This window comes from Gymnoscopelus braueri (genome assembly GCF_963280865.1).
Source record: "Gymnoscopelus braueri genome assembly, chromosome: 24".
In the NCBI taxonomy this organism is placed as follows: Eukaryota; Metazoa; Chordata; class Actinopteri; order Myctophiformes; family Myctophidae; genus Gymnoscopelus; species Gymnoscopelus braueri.
In genome coordinates this window covers 15,869,215-15,894,057 of record NC_137626.1, presented here as the reverse complement: position 1 = coordinate 15,894,057, position 24,843 = coordinate 15,869,215, and the positions used below count along the sequence as shown (strand labels likewise).

The 24,843-nt window shown below is 40.5% G+C and overlaps 1 protein-coding gene across 4 annotated transcripts in view; it reads left to right on the top strand.

Moving 5' to 3' along the window:
- The window catches only part of LOC308080289 (MSL complex subunit 3-like), a 28,979-nt gene extending 8,421 nt beyond the window's left edge, over positions 1-20,558 (top strand). For 2 of the 4 annotated variants that reach the window (XM_080422086.1, XM_080422084.1), the window contains exons 6-14: positions 373-513; positions 3,251-3,414; positions 4,277-4,435; positions 5,582-5,835; positions 6,953-7,045; positions 9,075-9,184; positions 10,942-11,041; positions 12,510-12,594; positions 18,133-20,558. In XM_080422086.1, coding sequence (XP_080278212.1) covers positions 373-513; positions 3,251-3,414; positions 4,277-4,435; positions 5,582-5,835; positions 6,953-7,045; positions 9,075-9,184; positions 10,942-11,041; positions 12,510-12,594; positions 18,133-18,232 — 1,206 coding nt within the window. In that variant the 3' untranslated portion in view covers positions 18,233-20,558. Of the gene's footprint in view, positions 1-372; positions 514-3,250; positions 3,415-4,255; positions 4,436-5,581; positions 5,836-6,952; positions 7,046-9,074; positions 9,185-10,941; positions 11,042-12,509; positions 12,595-18,132 lie in introns of all 4 variants that reach the window. The other 2 variants (XM_080422085.1, XM_080422083.1) reach the window with 1 other exon arrangement.
- The last annotated feature ends 4,285 nt before the right edge of the window (positions 20,559-24,843 follow it).

Here is a 24,843-nt window from a genome sequence, read left to right as displayed (position 1 = left end):
TAGCCTATGAGCTTGTATATCTGCTATTTTTGAATATCCAAAAACATCTTAAAATAACACGGATGCGTTCCCAGTCTTAATGGGTTAAGAAAATTTGTGTAATTAACAACAATAATAATAATAATAAAAGTAGCTGTTTTGCTTTTATTTCTTTGATTAATTCTGAGGAATTATATTTTGCCCCTAAATTGGAACCACCAGCCAATCAAATGGTAGCTTACGCGCTTTTAACATTCAATCAATTAATCAATCAATCAATCCAAAGACCCTGTGTTCACGGGGCGCCGCAGATCGAACGGATCAGTGGTTGCTGCTAGTCGCTATCGCGTCCGTATGAAAAATCTGTGGTCTTTTTGTGCGTCTCTCTGTCAGAGGGTGGAACCGGAGGAGGCCCACGATGACACCACCAGGGAGGACACCGAGGAGAAGGCCGTTCACATCGACATCGACATCCCCGACATCCTGAAGAAGAAGCTGGAGGACGACTGCTTCTACATCAACAAGAGGAAGAAGGTATGCGCCAATGTGCCCTGACAAAGTACAGGCCTGTCACAAATCGTTGCTGTCGGGCAGAAACACTCTTTATCTCCATATTCTAAACCTTTTGTGTTTTTTTGTAAATGTAACGCCCTACGATCATATCAAGCATCAAATCTACAAGCTCGAAATGTGGCGCGAAGCGACATATCTTTTCCCCTAATCGCGTAAAATGGCCTGTTTTGGCCACAGTACAATATTAAAAAGCCTGCATGGCAAACACAAATGTAACTTGTATTTATGTCCCCAGTGTTCAATGCCAAAAAAACAATTAAATCACTAATTGCAATTGTTTGTACAACAATTAATTGTCAAACAAAACTATAACTTACAACAACAGGTCGAATTGGTTCCATTTGTACACTCAGAGTTAAATTAACATTAATTGTACAATATAAATTGGGTTCCCAGAGCTAGAAATGTCATTAAATGCACCTGATTCGGATGCTATCAATGCATTGAATGGGACATTATCACCTCTTATTAGACCTTTGAATGGGCGAAATAGGCGACATACTGACCTACCCGCGATTTATCAGACCATTCATTGGGTGCTATCAAGACATACTGACCTACCAACGGAGATGACTTAAATAGTTCAGTTTCGGTTTTGGTTTTGGTTTCGGACCATGACGGAGGCGCGCAGTCACAGGCGAACTGTCACCCCGTGAAGGACCACCGAGGGAGCTAAAGCGACCGAGTTGCCGTCCTGAACGGTGTGACGTTCGCCTGTGCCTACTCAGCGCCGTTCGAGTTATGTACCGATAGGCACAGAATCGTAAATATTGTTGTGGGGACTGCTCCGCCTCCAAGTAGGTCAGTAGCTCCTGATTACGCCCCATGAATGGTCTGACAAATCGCGGGTAGGTCTAAATCGCGCCTACTCGTCGCCTACTCACCCATTCAAAGGTCTGATAAAACGTGATAATCTCCCATTCAATGCATTGATAGTAGGCCTGTAACGATACAGTAACTGCATCGATGCATCGTTTTGAATTTTCAACGATCTACTATATCGATATGCAAACAGCTAAATATCGTATCGTTTGACTTTGAATCGTATCGAATCGTTTTGCAATGCAAATAATCGTATCGAATCGTTCTGCAATGCAAATAATCAATTATATCAATACTAAGTACTTTTAAGAAGAAAAAAAGAGAAAGAGGGATTTATATCCAGTATCCAGGTATTTATTTTTCACACAGAATTTTTGGGTAAATAAATAGTTACTATATCGATTTTAAATCATTGAATGGAATCGTATCGTTCTAAATTAACCTGTCCTGTATCGTTCATGTATCGTATCGACTAAATCGCTGAATCGAAACGTATCGTATCGTTCTAAATTAACCTGTATCGTTCATGTATCGTATCGACAACCAAGTATCGTGATACGTATCGAATCGTTGTTAAAACGTATCGTTACACCCCTAATTGATAGCATTCGAAGCCGGTGATTAAATGGGGGTCTGTAGCCTAATGCATGTCAAACCGGGGGTCCGGGGAATTAAAATGTTTGAGAATCACGGCTAGAGCCGTAAAAATCTTCTCTTATGGGTGTCCCTGGCATATGTTTTCTAATGGGGGTCCACGGGCTAATAAGTGTCCATTTGGGGTTCCTTAACATGAAAAAGTTTGAGAACCACCGCTCTATGGAAGCATGTCACGCACCAAAAATAGGCCATCTGTAAGCTTGTAGATAGCCTATTGTCGGTTATTGTTTCAAAGAGTATTTGAAGTGGTTTTCTGCCGGAAAATTCTAATGATCTCAGATATTTCATAAAAGCAAAGGTTAACCTTCCGGTGTCTGGCATTTAGTTTGAAAATACAAAAATGACTTTTCGTTAGTGCTGGTATGGCCTTTTAGCATCAATCTGCAATTTCTTCAACTGGTTGGCTGAATGTCTACCAAAACATCATAATTCTACATATTGTTAGGCATGTTAACGATCTATCTTAAATCGATTTAAAATCGATTCAAACTGGTGACAATTTAAATTGATTTAATAAAACATTTATCGCGATGCAAACAGCAGAGGGTGCGTAAAAAAAGAGAAGAAAATACAGGATCTTTGTTAGAGAATTGATTAAAAAGAGTTTTCAGTCATTTGCTACTGTATTGAAAAGAGGATAAGAGAAAACATGGTATTGTAAAAAAAAAAAAATAATAATAATACTGGATTTCTGCAAGAGAAATTCCATTCCATTTGTCTGGGAAATAATTTTGTGTTTACAAAATTGTGATAAATCGTGAACCTAGTATCGGGATTCGAATCGTGAGTTGAGTGAATCGTTACATGTTTACACATTGTGCTATCAAACACAGTGCTAGTGTGTGTGTGTGTGTGTGTGTGGGGGCCAGTGTTGCCAGATTCTGTGAGAGAAACAAGCAACCAGGTCTAGGAAAACCAGCCCAAAAGAAGCGACTATGTGCACACATGAGCACTTTAACATATACATCAGCTATTTGAAAATAGCAGATCTACAAGCTCACAACGCGTCGCGATGCGACGCGTTGTGAGCTTGTAGATCGGCTATTTTCAAATAAAATCTTGCGGGGAAATTATAATAAGCAGATCTGGCAACACTGGTGGGAGCTCCTTTCATGCCATATTAGGACTTGGCCTAACAACGTGTTCTCAGCTGTGAGGTTTTATTTAGCTTTAATCCATGCATGATCTGTGATCCCTTTCTCCGTTTCCCCCCATCCAGCTGGTGATGGTCCCCTGTCAGACCAACGTGGTGCACGTCCTGGAGTCCTACGTGAAGCACTTTGCCATCAACAAAGCCTTCATGGTCAACGAGAGGTACCGACGACACCAGAACGCCGCCCAGAACAACAACGTGGCGCCGCAGCCAGTCGCTCCAGAGAGGAAGTGAGTCTTGTTAGAAATGAACCCAAAAAATCCCAATAGAAATACAAGCTATACTTGCTATTATGAGAAAAAACTAACTGGGGACTACTGTGGGTGGACTAACCACTTTCAACCTAGAAAGGGCATGTCGTTATTGTCAAAATGTTGCAAAAATAGAAGATATACAAGCTCACAACGCGTCGATGCGATGTGGTTATGAGCTTGTAGATTGGCTATTTTCACTATTTGTCGGATGACAAAGTGTGGTTCTCAACCTTTTCTGGATCAGGGACATCTCAAAAGCATTCGCGGCCCACCCATATATGACCACCTAACACGCAGCCTAAGGTTTCAACTAAATCATTATTATATTTTTTTATAACAATCATAGATCTTATATTATCATTAAAATTCTTAATGTTTTGCCAATAATTTTGGCGTTCACTTGCAATATCCTCAAGGCCCACCAGTAGGTCCCTGCTCCCACAGCTTGGGTATCGCTGGCATGGGGTTTAAGTGGGAAAAATGTAATCAAAGTTTATTTATTTCCAGTTGCACAATATACAGTCACTGCACATTGACAGATGAGCTTGTAGATCTGCTATTTTTGGAAAAATAACTCCGATCTGTGCTTCTGGGTGTCCCTGGAACAACATATTTTGAGATTGGGGGGTCCGCGGCCAAATACATATCATTTTGGGTGGTCCTTGACATGGAAAAGTTGGAGCACCACTGATATAGCAACATACTGTTATGATTTAGAAAACATTTTTAAATATGTATCTTTTGGCAGAAAGGAAGACTAGAACAAGCCCTTCACAGCACGGTGTCTCTCTGGAGTAATTGTAGCCATTTTGTTTAGTTTTCCTCCTTTCTCCTTCAGCGAGGAGCTGTGCAAGGAAATGGTGGATGGCCTGCGGATCACGTTCGACTTCACCCTCCCCATGATCCTCCTCTACCCGTGCGAGCAGGCTCAGTTCAAGAAGGTCAGCTCCTCCAGGCTCTTCCTGGCGGTCAACGACGGCTCGCCCTGCTCCACAAAGTAAGCCGTGCTGGAAAGAAAACCAGATTACGAAGTGAAACCCCTATACTATACGCTGGTGGAAGAAGTTCTCAGATTTTTCACTTTAGTGTAGATTAGCAATACCAAAATGAAAATACTCTAGTTGCATGTAAAAGGCCTTTATTCAAAATTTTACTTTACGGGTAAAAGTAAGAAAATATTGACATTAAAATTGACATTAAAATGTACTTATTTGTTTCAAAAACTGTCAAAATCGCCGATCTACAAGCTTGTAGATTAGCTACTTTCGAATAGCTAAATATACAATGGAGCCTAAGTGGTTAATGCATGTTCCATAATTATATTATACTGGAGTATATTTATAATTATACTGGAGTAAAAAAGTACAATATTTTCCTCTGAGACGTAGTAGAGTAGCGCTATAGAATATTGAAAAAAGAACATACTCCAAGTAAAGTAATAGTGTACCTCAAATTCTAGGCATTACATTTGGTTCGACTCTGTTCCACCGATAAATATTGTGACGATGGCCTCGTTATGAGCTTGTAGATCGGCTATTTTCACAATGTTTGCCTCTTTCTTATGTAATATTTGACAACTTGGTATTAAAAAAGGTATTAAAAGTCATACAATTTTAACTTTAGGGAGAAAAACAAGTACTTTTGACATCTTATGGCTATTAGCCCATTAAGACCTGGATCTGTGTCATTTTTAGATTTGAGCTAAAAAGCATTATTTTACACTTAGGCTATTCAAAAATAGCAGATATACAAGCTCATAGCGCGGCACCGAGTGCCGCGCTACGAGCTTGTAGATCTGCTATTTTTGAAAAATCGTGAAAATGTGTGCAAATCTTTGAATATATATTGTTTTAAAGCGAACATTTTTAACTCAAATCGTTGCTTCTGGGGGTCCCTGGAACAAAATATTTTGATGGGGGTCTGCGGCCAAATACATATAATTTTGGGGGTCCTTGACATGAAAAAGATTGAGCACCACTGACATAGAAACATACGTTTTTCAGAATACTGTTGAGATTTAGGAGACATGTAGAATCGGCTTCAGGTCTCAATGGGTTAGATACCTTTGTACTTGTCAAAATCAATAAAAACACATAATTTTTTATTGATCTCTCTCTCTCTCTCTGTGTCTTCCTTGCCACAGCGCCCACACCACCGCCCAGCGAGAGCGCAGCCCCAGCCCGCCGGGCCACAACCCCGCCACGCCGCAGTCGACGGACAGCCAGCCGGCCCTGAGCGACATCTCCACCACCACCACCACCACCCCCACCACCACCGCCACCGCCCCCCTGACCACCCCCAAGCGCAGGCGCCACCCCGACGCCGACTGCATGTCGCAGTCGCTCCGACGCTCCACCAGGAACGCCTTTGGGAGCGTGGCCGAGGGAAGCAGCGGAGGTGAGTGGATATATTTTCAGCAAATCGTCACTTGTCGGGCAGAAACCTCTTATCTCCGTATTTTAACTTTTTGTGGTTTTTTTTTGTAAATGAATGCCCTTCTAGATCATACTACAGCGTCACACAAAAGCATCCAAAGTATAAAAGTAAACTTAAAATGTTCCCCCAGAATAGGGATGCTAGGGTTCAAGTGGTTAATGTAAAAAAAAACAAGAAAAAGGTTCCTATCACACAAAGAATTGGTCGGTCCCCCTGTAGTAACTCTTTAGCAGGGGGTCTCCCTGTACCTCTAACTCTTAACCCATTAAGACCCGAGTTTTTTTTTGAAATTTTGAAACATTTTGAAAAATAAAATCTAAAACATTTTCTTTAAAGATTCTTTTTTCAAGATTTTTTTCAAAAATAGCAGATCTACAAGCTCATAGCGCGGCACTCGGTGCCGCGCTATGAGCTTGTATATCTGCTATTTTTGAATAGCCAAAGACATCTAAAGTGACACAGATGCGTTCCAGGTATCAATGGGTTAAGTAAACAGAAAACATATTTTCAGGTTGTGATACCAATTTTTTGGCCAACCGGGAGCGAGAACTCCCGGTTATGTAAGTGAAATGGGAAGTGATGAAACAAAAACTAAAATAAGCGGACAAAACTGGAGCACAAATCGAAGCTGATAAATGGTTTTCGAGGAGTTCTCTCTCCTGATTGGATAAAATTGGTATCCCAACCTGAGAAAAAAAAAACTGTTAACCCATTAAGACCTGAGGCCGCTTCTAAACATTTTCTAAATCCTAACAGTTTTTCGGAAAAAAATGTAAAAAAAAAAATTTCACGATTTTTCAAAAATAGCAGATCTACAAGCTCGTAGCGCGGCACTCGGTGCCGCGCTATGAGCTTGTATATCTGCTATTTTTGAATAGCCTAAAGAAATCTAAAAGTGACACAGATGCGTCCCCGGTCTTAATGGGTTAAGAGAGATGGGGAGACCCCTGTTACCGAACAAGCACACAATAGCAGTGATTACCATCTGAATAAAGAGCTTGAACCTTTCCAGTTACACTGTGGTTCTATAGTGGGCTTTATATAAAAGTGATGTTTGTAACAAGTGTCCTCCTCTTAGGTGGAGGCAGGAGCACAGCAGCGTCTCCGCAGCCAAAACGCCGCTTGGTGGACAACACTTCCCAGCCCAAGTTCTTCCTCAACCTGGACAGGAGTAAGCTCATCTCCTTTGATAATAATAATAATAACTTTTATTTCTATAGCACCTTTCATACATAAAATGTATGTGCTTACATTAACGCATTAAGACCAGGAAACGCATCTGTGTCATTTTAGATTTCTTTGGCTATTCAAAAATAGCAGATATACAAGCTCATAGTATACGAGCTTGTAGATCTGCTATTTTTGCTAAATCGTGAAGATTTGTGCAAAATATTTTATTTTTTTTAAGCGAACATTTGTAACTCAAATCTTTGCTTCTGGGGGCGGGGGTCCCTGGAATAGTGGATAGTTTGAGATGGGGGTCCGTAGCCAAATACATATCATTTTGGGGGTCCTTGACATGAAAAAGTTTGTGAACCACTGATGTAGCAACATCTCAAAAGAACATTTCAAAAGAAACGTTTGGATTTAGAAGACATTTTGTAGAATCGGCCTCAGGTCTTAATGGGTTAAAATAATAAATGTTAGGATGCCAGAAAAAAAAACTAAATTGTCAAATAGAAACAACTAAACAGTATAGTTAAAGCTAAAAGAGCAAGACGAAGTAGGGCAACATAATACAAATTATAGACCCAGAAGGCGGCCTCATCTGTGTTTTTATGAAGTGCTTTGGGAACATCTAGTTGTTAGGAGAGCAGAGGGAGGACCTCAGTGTTCTGATTGGAACATAAACATTTATAGAATCCTTAATATATGAAGGTGCCAAGTCATTACAATACTAAGTGCTTAGTAAACAAACAAAAGTGCTTTGAAATCAATTCTGAAAGATACAGGTAGCCAGTGCAGTGTCACCACGACTGGACTAATGCGATCTATTCTGGTATTTGTTAAAATTCGAGCTGCCACATTCTGAATGACCTGCAATTTTTGTATAGATTTATTTTAGTAGTCCTGTAAAAAGGTTGAAAAATAGTTGAAAAATGTACATCTTTCAGTCAGTATGTGTCATACTGTTTTGGGCCACTAGATGGCATTATGTACCCTGTGGTCAAATACCAGTAAATGAGCACTCGGCTGACGGTCTCTTATAGAGCAACAAGGAGCTCATTATGTTGTATCGTTGTCATGTCACTGGAATTTCTAGCTTCACAACAACACCTTTTATTAGGATATTGATATGCTACACTACAGGGAATATCAAGGTATAGCGTCGCAGACAACAGTATTTTGTACTTGTCTTGATGTGGTATAAACAAATGTGCTGAATGTGCTGTGTTAGCACTTCTCCGCTTGCTGACATCCTTTACCTGTTCATTATCCTCTAACTCAAAGTATAGCCACACGAGCACTCATGCCGTTGTCTTTGTGTAGGCTGGCTGTTCTGGGCTAAGGTGACCAGTAGAAATAGTCCAAGGCGAAGCACACCCATAAAAAAAGAAAATGTAACGGGTGCTGAACAAAAAATTCAAACAATGAAGAGAAGAGAAGTCTGCAGTAACGTTAAGTTAACCCTTTAAGATCGTGAACGTGTCTGTGTCATTTTAGATTTCTTTGGCTATTCAAAAATAGCAGATATACAAGCTCATGATCTTGTAGATCTGTTATTTTGTGACAATTTGTGCAAATCTTTGAATATATATATATATATATATATATATAAATATTTTTTTTTAAAGCGAACATTTGTAACTCAAAAACAAACAAAAAAACTAATTTGAAAAAACTTTTTTTGTCAAGGACCCTCAAAATTATATGTATTTGGCCAGGGACCCCCCAGAAGCAAAGATTTTAGTTAAAACTTTTTGCTTTAAAAATAAATAAATATATATATTCAAAGATTTGCACAAATTTTCAAAAATAGCCAAAGTATAAAATAATGGTTAAAGTGGTTACACAGATGCGTTCCCGGTTTTAATTCGTTAAAGTTAAGTTAATCCCTGGGAGCCACATTGCAGCGTTGCCAACTTCTTTTCTTTCTGAAATGACCACTGACTCATGACAATGCCTCTTGTCTTTTCCAGCATTGTTTCTTGGCATTTATGTGCATTTTTCCTCTTGTTTTCTCTCTACCCCTTTGGCAGAGACTCCAGTGCACAGTGGCTCGTCCTCCCCGTTGCCCCTGACACCTTGCAAGGACAGGGGAGGTCCATTCTATGGCCTGGAGAGCCGCAGGAACAATGAACTTAATGAGGTGATGAATATTATCTTGCCTGTTAGGCCTAATGGTCCCACACGCCTTCACTCCCCCAGATTGAAATGATACACGTTGATAAACGATCATGTCTGGCACAAGAAACAACCAGTGCTTCTTCAGCCACTAGGATCCCTTAGACTTTGTGTGTTGTGAAGTTGATTAGGGGTGAAATTAATAATAGATGTCTTTCTTTAGAACCAGAACATTTATTGCATTAAATATTAGCAATCAAGTAAGTTTAGTCGTGTAAAATAAAAAAAACGTTTAATTTATGCTATATACGACTTCAATGAAATGTGAATGCGTGTCATATTATAACGGGGAGATTCAATTACGATTTTACGATGATCGAGATAAGCGATGCGAGTGAGAAGAAGTGATTAAACCGCATTTGATTTCCATTATCCTGACCTGACCATGGCGGTCACCCCTCGACTGTTTTGTTTTTGCAGCCGGATCTCGACCCCGATCCGCACGGCGCTTGCAATACAGGGATTATGATTACAACATGGACTAGGAGAAGTAGATTTTCGAAGTAAAGAAGCATCGACTTGATCAAAATCTAACATCAAGCAGACCGCCGTGTAGTGGTTGTTTGTTACTGAAGGAACATATTAATGTTAATTTACCGTATCTCCATAGAAGTTAAAATATGGAGATATCGTTGCTGCCTGACAGCAACGATATCTCCGTATTTTACCTTTTTGTGTTTTTTTTGTAAATTTCAGTGCCAAACTTATTTCTGGCTTTATCACCCCTGTGCCAAGGCCAAAAATACATTGTAAAAAAAAAAGTGCTTTGGAGCCGAGATACAGCCTTTTTCAGTAAGAAGTTAAACAAGAAGTGAATGGAGCAGCAAATCTTCAAATCATCATATCTTGGGTTCTAAAAAAAATAAATAAAATTGTTTTTTTTTGTTCTGACGTCGGCGACGTCATTGGCACTCTGGGCTTATGAAAAACGTGACGTCGACGACGTCATTGGCACTGAATGAGTTAACGCCCTACTTCGCCATACTACAGAGTCACACAAAAGCGTCAAAAGTAGCACATTTTGCGGCACGTTTCGAGCTTGTGGATGTGCTACTTTTGAATTTGAATCCTGAAAAGTAACAGTTTTGGACATAATGAGGTTTCTACCCGACAGAGACGCTATTTAAGGACGCCTGTGTCTCGTGTGCTTGTGTTATTCCTCCGCTCGACCCGAGGAGTTGTTTACGCCCCCTAGTTAATGTGATAATCTCATTATGATTATCATTTTCGCCACAATCGTGCAGCTGTAGCTCAAGCCAAGATGATGGAGAGAGAGCCTTTGGTCTCACACTGTGTTGTCTGCACCACAAGGCAATGAGACCCAATTTGTATGATAGTCTGAAATTCAAATACAAAATAGCCTAAGGAACCTCCCTTTCCAAAAGTTACTGAGTAATTGTGCTTAAATAATCATGATCTCAATATTGACCAAAATAAATGTGATTTTTGTGCCAACACTGAAGCCCTATTATTACAATGAAAAGTTGTTTTTGACAAATGAGTAATAAAGCAATTACAAGACGTCTGTTTGTGTTGAGATACTGTGATGATGAACACTTGCCATCATTTTTGTCTTTTATGGTATAAAATTAATCGTATGGTTTCAACAAAAAAAAATCAACAGACTTAATTGGTTATGAAGATACGTCGTTAGTTGCTGCCCAAAGTTGATATTTATAGATTTTTTTTTGCTTTTCTTTTTGTGGCTCCATTGATTTTTAGGTCCTGAGCTGGAGACTGACTCCTGACAACTATCCTCTGACAGACCAGCCGCCTCCACCTTCATACCTGTACGGATCTCAACACCTCCTGAGGCTGTTCGGTCAGTCACACTAACGTTTTTTTCATGGATTCAAGTTCTCTGTCGTCACGACTGATTTCAGTCATTTGGCTTCCATATAGAAGTCCTTTCACACTGTTTCACAAATCGCATTTTATCGCACTTTGGTGTAACAACATTTTTCAGCCGTGAGATTTTATTTTGCCTTATTCCATGCGTTTTACATTGGTATCATTAAGTGACTCCCTCGCTCGTCATTCTGTTGTTTTTTGGTCAGTCACACTAACGTTTTACTTTGGGTATCGTGAAGTAGTAGAATTAATTCATCCCCATGTTGTTTGTGCCGAATTTGGTGGGGGGATGAGATCAGTGATCAGTCACTCTAAAGTTTTTCATTGGGATTGTTCAGGGACTTCTTCACTCATCATTTTGTTGCTTTTTTGGCCAGTCACACTACAGCTTTACCTTGGTATATCGTTCAGGGACTCCTTCATTCATCATGCCGTTGCTTTTTGGCCAGTCACTCTAAACTGAAGCTTTATATTGAGAGCTTTCAGGGACTCCTTCATTCATTATGATGTTTAGCCCTTTAAGACCGAGAACACTTCTGTGTCACTTTAGATTTATTTGGCTATTAAAAAATAGCAGCTATACAAGCTCATATCTTGTAGATCTGCTATTTTTGAAAAATCGTGATTTTTCTACAAATGTCTTCTAAACTATGAGCCGCGCTATGAGCTTGTATATCTGCTATTTTTGAATAGCCAAAGAAATCTAAAATGACAGAGATGCGTTCCCGGTCTAAAAATGTTAACTCAAGCAACGCTTCACTGAAGCATCCAATGCAAGGATCCAGTTGGAGTAGAATTTGTTGTTGTCTGTTTGCATTTCCCGAGCTATAGGCCATACAGCACCTGTGAATGTACTAGAGAGATAGCGAACCGTCTGTCTTGTGCACTGTCGCATTCCGGGGAGTTGTTTACGCCCCTAGTTAATTTGATAATCTCTTTATGAATGTATGATTATATTTTTTACCATCATCATCGTGCTGCGCAAGCCAAGATGCCTTTGATCAGAAACAGTGTTGTCTGCACCACAAGGCAATACGATCAATTTGTTTAGGCAATGTGTTAATAATCTGAAATTCTAAATACAATGTGGTCTAAAAAGTTCACAGTTTCAAAAAGTTCAATAAATGCAGAAGTCAATAGCTTCATATCAAATAATTGTGAGATCTCAACATTGACCAGAACAATCGAGATAATGATTTTTGCCGTAGTCGAGCAGCCTAAACAAAGGCACTAGTATTATACACACCATTCGATGCTGCTGTGGTCAAATTCACAACATGTGAATGGGTCTCATGGCATTTTTGTCATTTTCTTTTTGCATCTTAATACATATTGAATACCCCATTACTGTAGTGAACCGTGAGCTACAGTATGTGATCTGTTAGGACAGCCCAGGCACATTTTAGTAACAAGACGCTCACTTTTGTCTTTTCTTCCAGTGAAACTTCCAGAGATCCTGGGCAAGATGAACCTCCCTGAGAAGAACCTCAGAGCTCTGATCAAACATCTGGAGCTGTTCCTCAGGTATGTCATGGATAGTTTCATTATCACCCTTTCCATTTACTCGGCTACCTCGTCCAAAGTGACTGTAACCGTAAAGCGTTTGTGTATATAGTGGTGTCAACCACTAGTTCTCAACCTTTAGACTTTGAAGGACTCCTGTTCGATACAATTTTCTATCGCTGGGATCCCAATCTTCATTGTAAAGTCCTCCCGAGTTACTAACCTCTACGGGTCCATTTGGACCCCATTTTGAGAACCAGTGGGGTAGACGGTTGGACATAAGGCGTGGTAAATATTTCAGGTGAAGCAAAGCATAATTCAATTTGTAGTCAACATTTTCACAATTTTCATATTGTCTATTGTTTTCATCTACAGTGTAGATGACAACCATAGACAATATGAAAATATCTATGATGTATCTCACAGGGGTGAAAACATAATCCCCCCCACCCTGCTTTCGGCCTGGCTTAGACACTAAGTCTCAGCAACATACACCCTTAACACATTGACCGCCAGAGGTTAATCTCATAATGTACTCACCAGTGCCAACGTTTTATTGTTGTTTTTAGTTTTTTTCACGTCGCCACAGATCTTGTTAAAATCCTTAAGATTGAGCTGTGCACTGTTTGTAAACATCGCAGAGATCTCACTGCTTCTACCAGTGAAGACCACGTGTCAAACGGAGCCGCCATGTTTGAGTTCTGACCGTTTAAGTTAACATGGGAAATGCGAGGATGAAAAACTACATGTTTACAGGGGCTTTTACAGGGGTTATTGTGTACGACTTAGAATGGAGGCAGACGGGAAACAAAAAACGTGATCGCACTTCCGGTCGAGATCGGGTGGTGTTACACTGAAAATGGTCCCCCTAGAAAATTAAAAAAAAAAAATAATTCGAAAAAAAGGAAAAAGCACCACAGCCCGTAGGCTACGGGATTGGCGCTTAACCGTTGGATTTAACGGCCCGTAGAACTACGGGCCCGGCGGTAAATGTGTTAATGGTATAGTAGCTAGTATCTATAGGCAGTTATTAACTACGTTACAGAGCACTTTGTGACAATAGGATACAGAAAATCGAATCAAAACGATTCAAAACGGTGGGTGTAAGATCCTGCGACTAGCAAGCGCATACAAGCCATCGCTCAAGGTTCATGCCGAGCTGTAAAGAAATGTTCAGGAGTCACATTCTTTAGTCTCTCGCATGCTTAATATACTCGTAGAGAAATTCCCTGCCACCTCAAATGGGTTGTGCAGTCATGGGAGTACCGTCAAATGCGAGCAAGCCGTTCCAAGGTTAAACCCATAAACCCATTTTTCTTTTTCTCAACTCTTTTTAAACGACGGTCGTGGTTGAAAAAGCACCGAACTGCTTAAACGGCTCAGTTCATTAAATGAACATTGACCCTATCGCATTCGCCAGTATAGCGTCAGCGCTCACCACAGTGTGTTAGCAGGGCGGGCCTCTGGGGAATTCCTCATCGCTTTGGCAGGGCCTTTTGTGTCGCACGCATCGATTGACTGACAGACAAGCGCGCATACGTGCATAATTTACATGCTACCAGCACTATACCTTACCTTACATGAAACACTTCAGTTGTACATATTTCGTCTTAACGAGAAAGCCACACACAGCAAGCATTATGGATGCTTTGTCCTTGGCAGTTTATGTCACGCCAGTGTCTAGCAGTATGGCATCTCCATCTTCATCTAGTTCAGGGGTTCTCAAACTTTGTTTATACCACGACCCCATAATATGAGGGAATGTGTTTGGCCCAAAAGCCAAAGTGTCTCTTTTAAGCCACCCGCTCATATTGAACATAATTCCTCAGTACATAAATCGTTTATGGACAGAGCTAAATCAGTTTGTGTGCCTCAGCCTCAGTTTCTGCAGTGCAAGTGCTTGTGTGTGTGTTGTCTTGTTGTCTTCTTGATAAAAAAAATGTCTTATTTTTTGGTTGGCACTGCGTGACCCCACTTTGGGTCGCGACCCATAGTTTGAGAACCGCTGATCTAGTTCAAAGGTTCTCAAACCTTCCATGCCATAATCATATTTGAACTGGGGACCCCCCCCCCCCCCCCACCATGATAAGCACTTGTATTGTAGGAGTTGAGGCATTACATTTTGTTTGACTCTGTTCCACACATACATATTGTGAAAATAGGAGATCTCCAAGCTCACAGCGCCTCGCACTGTCTGGGAGGCATTGTGAGGTTGTAGATCGGCTATTTTCATAATTATTGCCTCTTTCTTGTACAGTATTATTGGACAATTTGGCCAAAGTCCTTAAATTGTCACTTCACTGTTTGAGGACCCCTCCACAATCATCTGGGGACCCCCCTGGGTGGTCCCGATCCATAGGTTGAGAACCGCTGATCTAGTTCACTGGATGGTAAGAGGGTTTACTCTGTGTTTGTGTGTGTGTGTGTGTGTGTGTGTGTGTGTGTGTGTGTGTGTGTTGGATTGAGGTGTTCTCTTGCCCCAGAGGTTCACCGTACAGACAGACACAGATTGCGATTTAGAGTGCGTAAAACTGCAAAGGGATAGAGAGAGCCTCCGAAAAGGAAGGGAATTCGTTAAGAAAAAGCTATTATGAACCGAAATGGTAGGTAGAAAAAGACTTAAGGAATGGAGGACAGACAGAAAGCAGCGGGGGATGGATAGTGTTGAAGTGAGAGAGAGAGAGAGTGAGAGATGAGTGAGCGTTAGACAAGCTGCTGAGTCTAATCTCTAAATCCTCCCTGGCGATCTTCAGTTCAGCCGGTCCCCTAACCGAGGGGATTTAGCTTGCGTTCCTTCTCTAATCAAACACATGCAGCACCTCATCTGGCCACTACGGGGCACTGTGGAGCAGCAGAACTGCCCCGTTGTGGGCAAACTGGGGAAAACGGTGGTTTGAAATTGACTATAAGGGGCATTAACGTGTGTCTGATGGAATATGATGAGGGGTGAGGTTTGTAGACATGTTTAAGTGCAATTTAGACATCATTTTAAAATAAGGGATGGCGTGGTTAACATAACACTTTTAATTAAATTGTCAAATTGTGATATTATCAAACATAAATATCAAGTATACTTTTCCCAATAGGAAATGCATGTATTTAATTCAGCCTGCCTGAGCAGAATTGCCGGATAAAACGTATTCCCCTCCAATGATAAAAATTGATGACTTTTTTTTTTTTAAAGATGACTTTTTCCCTCAGTCGCTTACACAGTAAATGGGACATTTTTGAAGCCGAGGGCTGACAAAATGCAGGTACAGCCGGCTTTGCCCGTGTGGTTTTTGCGTTTCATGTCACACACTTCGAGATCAGCCGCGCGGCACATTTTGTCAGACGAGGTCGCAGAGCAAGGCAGAAAACGGATTGATGTTGCAGTCAAGAGACCCCGAAAACTGAAGTGCACTGCATTCTGGGAAGTTGGCCACAGTTGATCTCTCTTGCTCTCTCGCGCTCCCTTTCTCTGCAAGAATGAAAGATTAATCCATTAAGGCCGGGAACACATCTGTGTAACCAAGCCATTATGTTATGCTTTGGCTATTCAAAAATAGCATATATACAAGCTCATAGCGCGGAGTGCCGCGCTATGAGCTTGTATATCTGCTATTTTTGAAAAAATCGTGAACATATGTGCAAATCTTTGAATATATATATATATTTTTTTTTTAAGGCAAACATTTGTAACTCAAGTCTTTGCTTCTGGGGATTCTCCAAATGTTTTCTTAATCCTACAGTTTTTTGAAAAACGTATTTTTCTATATCTGTGATTCTCAAACTTTTTCATGTCAAGGGCCCCCCAAATGATATGTATTTGGCTGCGGACCCCCATCTCAAAACATGTTATTCCATGGACCCCCCAGAAGCAAAGATCTTAGTTAAAAATGTTTGTTTGAAAAAAATACATACATATATATATATATATACATTCAAATATTTGCACAAATGTAAAAAAGTAGAAAAAAAAAAAAAGCCAAAGAAATCTAAAAATGACACGGATTCTTTCCCGGTCTAAATGGGTTAAGTAAGTGTGTGTGAGCGTGCGTGCGTGCGTGCGTGCGCCCTTTTTATATTGGTGTGTACAGTCCATATGCCCACAGCAGTATGAGCCGTTTCTCATCCCACAGCAGTATAGATAATACCTCATTCTTCACCCACCACAATGGTGGCATCAGCCAGAATGCCTAATGGGAAAATGTCACAAACACTTTTGTGCTTTTCCACAGGAAGACAAGCTGAATTAACCACATTGAACCCTATAGCGTTTGCTATCCTCAGCGGTGAGCGTCGCAGTTTGTTTGTGAGCTTGTAGATCGGCTATCTTCTAGCTATTTAAGAGGCTTGGTGTGGAGGAGAAAAAGATGAGCGTACCTAGTATAAAGCTCTGGTGGACTCCGGTCAACTAAGTATATAAGGTTTTAGTGGTTACATTCTATTATGTTTTTTCCCCCAAAACTGGGTTATTTGTGTGTGTGTGTACTTTCCAAAATCAACCCACCCAAGATCAGCAGATGACAATTAGCCTTTTGGCTTAGACTCACAAAAAACGTACCCAGCTTTACAGTAGTTGCTAAAACTGTGCGGAAGCAATTGGAGAGTTAGAAAAACAACAACAACTTCATTGCAGTCGGTGTAGGTTTGTTAGCAGGCGTTCTCGCTGCTGTTTTAGGACAACTACCGTGGATTTTAAAAGTGCCCAGACGTACCGGTAGGCAGAGGTCTCTCATCTGCCAACGTGATACTTTTGGCTGAATCTTGCATATTATTATTCACAGGATAGTGAAGTCCCTGCTAAATCGATGAATAAAGTGTCGTTAAAGCGTTCTCTTGTCACCTAGCCAATCCAGCCCGACATAAAGATGTGCTTTACACGCTTGCTGTCCCATTAGGTTGCCTTGTTTGTCAACAAGGCACCAGATAATTTCTTAATTTCTCCTCTGATGAGGATAATTTGTTTGCGTTGAGATTAGGAGGCCTGGTGGAGCTGAGATGATATGGCAAGATTTCGAGGATTTAAACCGAGTGCTGGATACTAAGAAGATCTGGATTAGTTTCCCCCGCTACTGATTAGATGGAACGGGCTGGGGGATTTTTTTTCTCTCTCACACACACACACACACACACACACACACTCCCCCCTCTCACAATCTTTCTCTCTCACTCTCCCCCCACACACACTCCCCCTCACACACATACACACTCTCTCTCTCTCTCACTCTCACCCAGTCGCATGTGCATTCCTTCTCCTGTTCTCTGTAGTGACTAGTAGCTTGGGTAGTAGTAAAGGTGAAGGATGCAGGAGCTCTTCCTGGTGACATTTAGCCCCTGTCAGAGGTCGGGAGCTGTTGGGAGTTTCACGCGGTGAGCCATGGAGGTTCGAGGCATGACGCGCCATGACTTGACGGAACAGTCACAGTGGCGCTTCTCTTTCGCTGGGGCTGTATGTAAAATGTCCGTTGTCACAAACCGTTTCACAATTCCCACGGTCTGTTTCTCCTCTCCCCGTCTGCTCCTTTTTCTTGTTCGGTATATTTGTTTTATTTTGTTTTTCTCTCTATCTCTCAGGTTTCTCGCGGAGTTCCACGAGGACTTTTTCCCCGAGTCGGCATACGTATCGGCGTCGGAGGCCCACTACAACATGAAACAGCCGAGGCCTATTTACTGAAGCTGACCCGGCGTTTTCTTTGTGTATATTCCCTGTCCCTCTCTACTTTCCTTGTTATGCCCCCCCCCCCTCCCTCCACCCCACACTCCCCTCCCCTCCCACTTCCCGTCCCCAAGCTGGGTTACTTGAAGGAGAAAAAAGCTGATCTTATGCTGATGATGTCCTGCTATTACCTCCCGCTGTGCTACGTCCTGCTTTGTCTGCTCGGCACACTCTGCTTTAGTGCTCTCAGCTTTAGACCCCTTACACCGCAGCATTCTGCTCAGCTGTTTTAGAAAAAAGTTAGAAAAGAGCCGCAGGCCATTTATTAGAGATGTTTTATACTTTAGTTGCGTGCGCGTGAGCTTGTAGATCTGCATTTTTTCCGGCGCACGATTCGACTCGAATTTCAAGCATAATCCCAGCATTATTCTGGCCCAAATGATCGTATTGGGCTGCATCAGCCTTGTTCTATCCCCAAGTCCCCGGCCTCCCAAATGTAGACTTATTTAAGACCTTATCTCGGCCTCAGATGAGTCGTTTGACTAATTATGCAACTGGTCTCCAGGGTAGTTGGCATTTATCCATCTTAAAATTCCAAGTGCTTAACCCAGGCTTCCAAGCCGTTTTACTCCCTGCTGCCAAACATTAACTTCCTGCTATGGCCGGCGCTGTAGCCCCAGTAGCAGGGTCCCCCCCCCAAGGTTATGAAGTGATTGGCTGTCCCCGGTCTTTGCACCTGTAACCCCACTAAATGAATGCTCTGGTGGGGCCAAAGCTTAAAGGGATAGTTCACCCCCAAAATGACTTTTTTTCCTAATGATTACTCCCATGAATTCATGGAGATTTTTCCGTTTTTGTCGCATTCCTAATCCAATAATTTGGTGACCGGCGGCGTCTCCGGTACTACCGGAGACATTGGCAAACAAAAAATTCGCCATGAATTTCATGGCTTCATGGCGTGTGTAATTGATAGAAAACAAGTAATTTTTTGGGTGAACTATCCCTTTTAAATGGGTGTTTTTCGCTGACCCGTTGAGAAGGCTTGCCCCCCCCCAAGCTGTGCTTTATACCCCGCAAACTCCTCTTTGCTTAGTGACTAACTGACAATGTTTAGTGTTGTGCCCAGCCAGCCATGTTTCTGGAGTTCCTGAAGAGAGAGTACTGTTCCTGTACTGGATGATCGATTGCCTATACCCTGCTATGCAGAGCTAATTCTCATCCACTGACTATTTTTAGAGCTTTCTTTTCTGTCCATCAGCTACGCCTATGTATTCGTTGTCTTTAAGACGTTTGGTGATGTGTCGTTTCTAATTGGATATTTCTATCCTATTTGCGCTTCTTCTGCTTTGAAGAGCTTCTGAGTTTCCATTTCACTTTGTGCGTCTACGTACGTATAACAAAAATTGGCACGTTATGCAAAAAACATGTCATCAGTTTCTGAAGGGAATCTCCCCCTCCACCCCTGTTTTATAGTGTAACCTGAACCCACAGTATGGTTGCATTTTAACTAATACTACTCTACTGCTCTAACGTCTGTTGATTGACTCAGATGAATTGTGTTTACCGCATAGGACATACAGTATGAGTGCATGAAAAGAACGTCTGCTCGGTATATTTGGTTTTATTTTGCTATAAAATATCACACACAAATTGTGTGGGTAAGACGCCCCACTTGTGCTCCAAAGAGGTTATAAACAAATATCATTAGACACGGGTGTGGGTGGAACAATGCTTATCTCAATGCTAACACGCTGCTAGTCATCTCTTCTTTTTTTTATTTACCTTAATATTTTTCAAGGAAATTGAAATCTGACCGTGTTCATATTTAGTTTTTCATTATGACCTTGTGAAAGTGTAAATACAAAAAAAGTAAATGGGGGATAATGTGAATGTGTTTCTCCTATTTACATACAAAAGGAATATTTTTGATCCCTTTGATCCCTCCCACAATGTGTAACTCTTCAGCATCCGGGTATTGACTTGGAGTACCTTTTTTTTTTTACACAGATCGTACAGTATTTGTTGAATCAGCTATTAGTGTTTTAAACTATCCTGATTGTGGCTTGTGTACAATGCTCCTATATCAAAATGTATCAGTATTTGCACTACCACCTGTATCACTTCAATTCATAACACACCCCGTTGATACAGAAGTGTCTGTATGTTTACATCTTTTCAACAGCGTCCGGGTTCATTGGTATGGTATGCAAGTCCTATTAATTAAAGTAGTACTTTGTATTATGTTCTGTAGGCTATTTGCAATGTTCCGAAGTTCAGTTTATGTTCTTGCCCTTTTCTTGTTTGTTTTGCCAGTAGCATTTGAATAAAGGGTTGTTTTTCTAAAGTTGGTCATCTTATTTCCGATGCATACAGTAATAGCAAATGATAATACAGATTCATTTCCAATATGTACTTTTTATTGCCGAGTCAATGCCCAAGATGAGACTTAACGAAGTTTTGTGGTCCGATTTGTGTAGAGATGGCCTCTTTGCTACTATTAATTATAGATATAGACTGACTCATTGTAATTTTCTCCACCAACTTTATTATACACCTCAAAAGTTGCATAGATACAAACCTGAGATATCAGATTCATGTTTTAGGTGTGGTACAGAAGAAGGCTCCTTTTTGTATTGTACATGGCAATGTATAAAAGTTAAAACATTCTGGTGTGATATCTGTGATACACTGGCTAAAATTGCAGAGGCTCCCTTCCCGTTAGACCCTGAAGTTTGCCTCTTAGGCAATGTCACTGCTATCAGTGCAAATCTAAGAAAACACAACATTAACTTTATAGAGGTGGCACTTGGAGTTGCTAGGAAATGTATTGCAATAACATGGAAGTCTGACTCCCCCCTCATTGCGAGATGGTTCTCAGAAATGAACAGTTGTGTTCCTCTTGAGAAGATTACTTATCTTTTGAGAAATAGGTTTGACACATTTTTGAAGATTTGGCAAACTTATTTGGACTATATGGAAACGTCCCTACCTGTATCAGAGATGTTATAGGTTATCTACAGCTATCTCAGTCTAGATCTATTATTTATTGAAGCTACTTAATGTCTATATCTATACAGTAGATTTGTCTCTTCTTGTTGTTCCTTTTCTGGTCTTGTTCGAGCCTTTATTTTTGATTATGTTTTATCTGTGCTGTCCTTTATGTATGTGGGTTTGTATTTGGGGAGGGCGGAGGGATGTGGGGGGGGTTGTATGTGTACTTTTGTGAAAAGAATATTACATGATACCTCTACAGACATCCCAAAGCACCACACAAAAAATGAATCCCCCCCCAAAAAAATCGACACCATGGTTAAACCAGTGGTTCTCTTTTTTTTTTGTGCCAACTTCTGCCAACGAACCCCATCTGAAAATTATTTGTGCCAGGGATCCCAAGAAGAGAACATTTGTTTTTTAAAAAATCTTAAATTCCTTCAAACAAAAATAGCAGATGTATAAGCTCGCAGCGCAGCACGAAGTGACGCACTGTGCACTTGTATATCTGCTATTTTCGAATAGCCAACGGATAAAATATGGATAAAGGGGTTAACAAGTATTAACAAATGTCGCTGGGGACCCCCTGGAGCCCCACTTTGAGAACCAATAGGTTAAACGACCCAGACTTGACTCTCAAAAGAGACGGGTGTTGAAAAGCTGAGCGTGAATGGAAATCTGATGATGTCCAAGTCTCTCTGGATGTTTTTGAAATCTCTCATGGCATACCAATGTGCAGTCAAGGTTGCCAGGTCAAGCTACTTCTCCAACATTGTCACAGCCATAACCTAAGGACATTGTTTAACACATTGATTGCCAGAATTATTTCAGATTTTTTGCATTTTCATGCCAGGGTTTTTACATTGAAAAAAAAAAGTACTCAGGAGCTGAGATACAACATTTTTAATTTTTAAGTTAACAAGGAAGTGGATGGGAGTCTAGATCTTCGACAAATCATATCTCCTTGGTCTTTGGGTCAAATTTAAAAAAAAATTGTTTTCCTAAAAATGAGTTCTAATCGATCTAGGCAATCAAGCGATGGATTCTTAAAAACGAGTTAACTCGATCTAGGCAATCAATGTGTTAAGATAATACTCAGTCACTAATCCCACCCCTTCCCATAACATCCAACCGTAACATCCATAGTTTTACTGAGGTTACGTTTAGGAATAAGGTTAGGTTCACTGCAGGCATAGTTTTACTGAGGTTACGTTTAGGAATAAGGTTAGGTTCAGGCATAGTTTTACTGAGGTAACGTTTAGGAATAAGGTTAGGTTCAGGCATGGTTTTACTGAGGTAACGTTTAGGAATAAGGTTAGGTTCAGGCATAGTTTTACTGAGGTTACGTTTAGGAATAAGGTTAGGTTTAGACATAGTTTTACTTAGGTTACATTTAGGAATGAGGTTAGGTTTAGACATAGTTTTACTGAGGTTACGTTTAGGAATAAGGTTAGGTTCAGGCATAGTTTTACTGAGGTTACGTTTAGGAATAAGGTTAGGTTCAGGCATGGTTTTACTGAGGTAACGTTTAGGAATAAGGTTAGGTTCAGGCATAGTTTTACTGAGGTTACGTTTAGGAATAAGGTTAGGTTTAGACATAGTTTTACTTAGGTTACATTTAGGAATGAGGTTAGGTTTAGACATAGTTTTACTGAGGTTACGTTTAGGAATAAGGTTAGGTTTAGACATAGTTTTACTTAGGTTACATTTAGGAATAAGGTTAGGTTCAGGCATAGTTTTACTGAGGTTACGTTTAGGAATAAGGTTAGGTTTAGACATAGTTTTACTGAGGTTACGTTTAGGAATAAGGTTAGGTGTAGACATAGTTTTACTGAGGTTACGTTTAGGAATGAGGTTAGGTTTAGACATAGTTTTACTGAGGTTACGTTTAGGAATAAGGTTAGGTTTAGACATAGTTTTACTGAGGTTACGTTTAGGAATAAGGTTAGGTGTAGACATAGTTTTACTGAGGTTACGTTTAGGAATGAGGTTAGGTTTAGACATAGTTTTACTGAGGTTACGTTTAGGAATAAGGTTAGGTTCAGGCATAGTTTTGCTGAGGTTACGTTTAGGAATAAGGTTAGGTGTAGACATAGTTTTACTGAGGTTACGTTTAGGAATAAGGTTAGGTTTAGACATAGTTTTACTGAGGTTACGTTTAGGAATAAGGTTAGGTTCAGGCATAGTTTTACTGAGGTAACGTTTAGGAATAAGGTTAGGTTCAGGCATGGTTTTACTGAGGTAACGTTTAGGAATAAGGTTAGGTTCAGGCATAGTTTTACTGAGGTTACGTTTAGGAATAAGGTTAGGTTTAGACATAGTTTTACTTAGGTTACATTTAGGAATGAGGTTAGGTTTAGACATAGTTTTACTGAGGTTACGTTTAGGAATAAGGTTAGGTTCAGGCATAGTTTTACTGAGGTTACGTTTAGGAATAAGGTTAGGTTCAGGCATGGTTTTACTGAGGTAACGTTTAGGAATAAGGTTAGGTTCAGGCATAGTTTTACTGAGGTTACGTTTAGGAATAAGGTTAGGTTTAGACATAGTTTTACTTAGGTTACATTTAGGAATGAGGTTAGGTTTAGACATAGTTTTACTGAGGTTACGTTTAGGAATAAGGTTAGGTTTAGACATAGTTTTACTTAGGTTACATTTAGGAATAAGGTTAGGTTCAGGCATAGTTTTACTGAGGTTACGTTTAGGAATAAGGTTAGGTTTAGACATAGTTTTACTGAGGTTACGTTTAGGAATAAGGTTAGGTGTAGACATAGTTTTACTGAGGTTACGTTTAGGAATGAGGTTAGGTTTAGACATAGTTTTACTGAGGTTACGTTTAGGAATAAGGTTAGGTTTAGACATAGTTTTACTGAGGTTACGTTTAGGAATAAGGTTAGGTGTAGACATAGTTTTACTGAGGTTACGTTTAGGAATGAGGTTAGGTTTAGACATAGTTTTACTGAGGTTACGTTTAGGAATAAGGTTAGGTTCAGGCATAGTTTTGCTGAGGTTACGTTTAGGAATAAGGTTAGGTGTAGACATAGTTTTACTGAGGTTACATTTAGGAATGAGGTTAGGTTTAGACATAGTTTTACTGAGGTTACGTTTAGGAATAAGGTTAGGTTTAGACATAGTTTTACTGATGTTACATTTAGGAATGAGGTTAGGTTTAGACATAGTTTTACTGAGGTTACGTTTAGGAATAAGGTTAGGTTTAGACATAGTTTTACTGAGGTTACGTTTAGGAATAAGGTTAGGTTTAGACATAGTTTTACTTAGGTTACATTTAGGAATGAGGTTAGGTTTAGACATAGTTTTACTGAGGTTACATTTAGGAATAAGTTTAGGTTTAGACATCGTTTTACTGTGGTTACGTACGTTTAGGAATACCTGGTGGCGACCGTTCCGAGGTCAACGGATTTCACCCGGGGCGGGCGTGTTTTGGGGCGAGCGTTCTTGTATTTGTAGTAGTAGCAGTAGTAGTATAACTATCCATGCATGTTTGCCTGGCTGCACAGCAACCGTACAACCTGCCCCAAATGTACCTATTACAACACTATCTGCAGTTAGAGAGACACAACATCCATCTCGTCTACTTCCACCCAAGTAGTCTGCAGGAAGTCCAGATAATTACACAATGC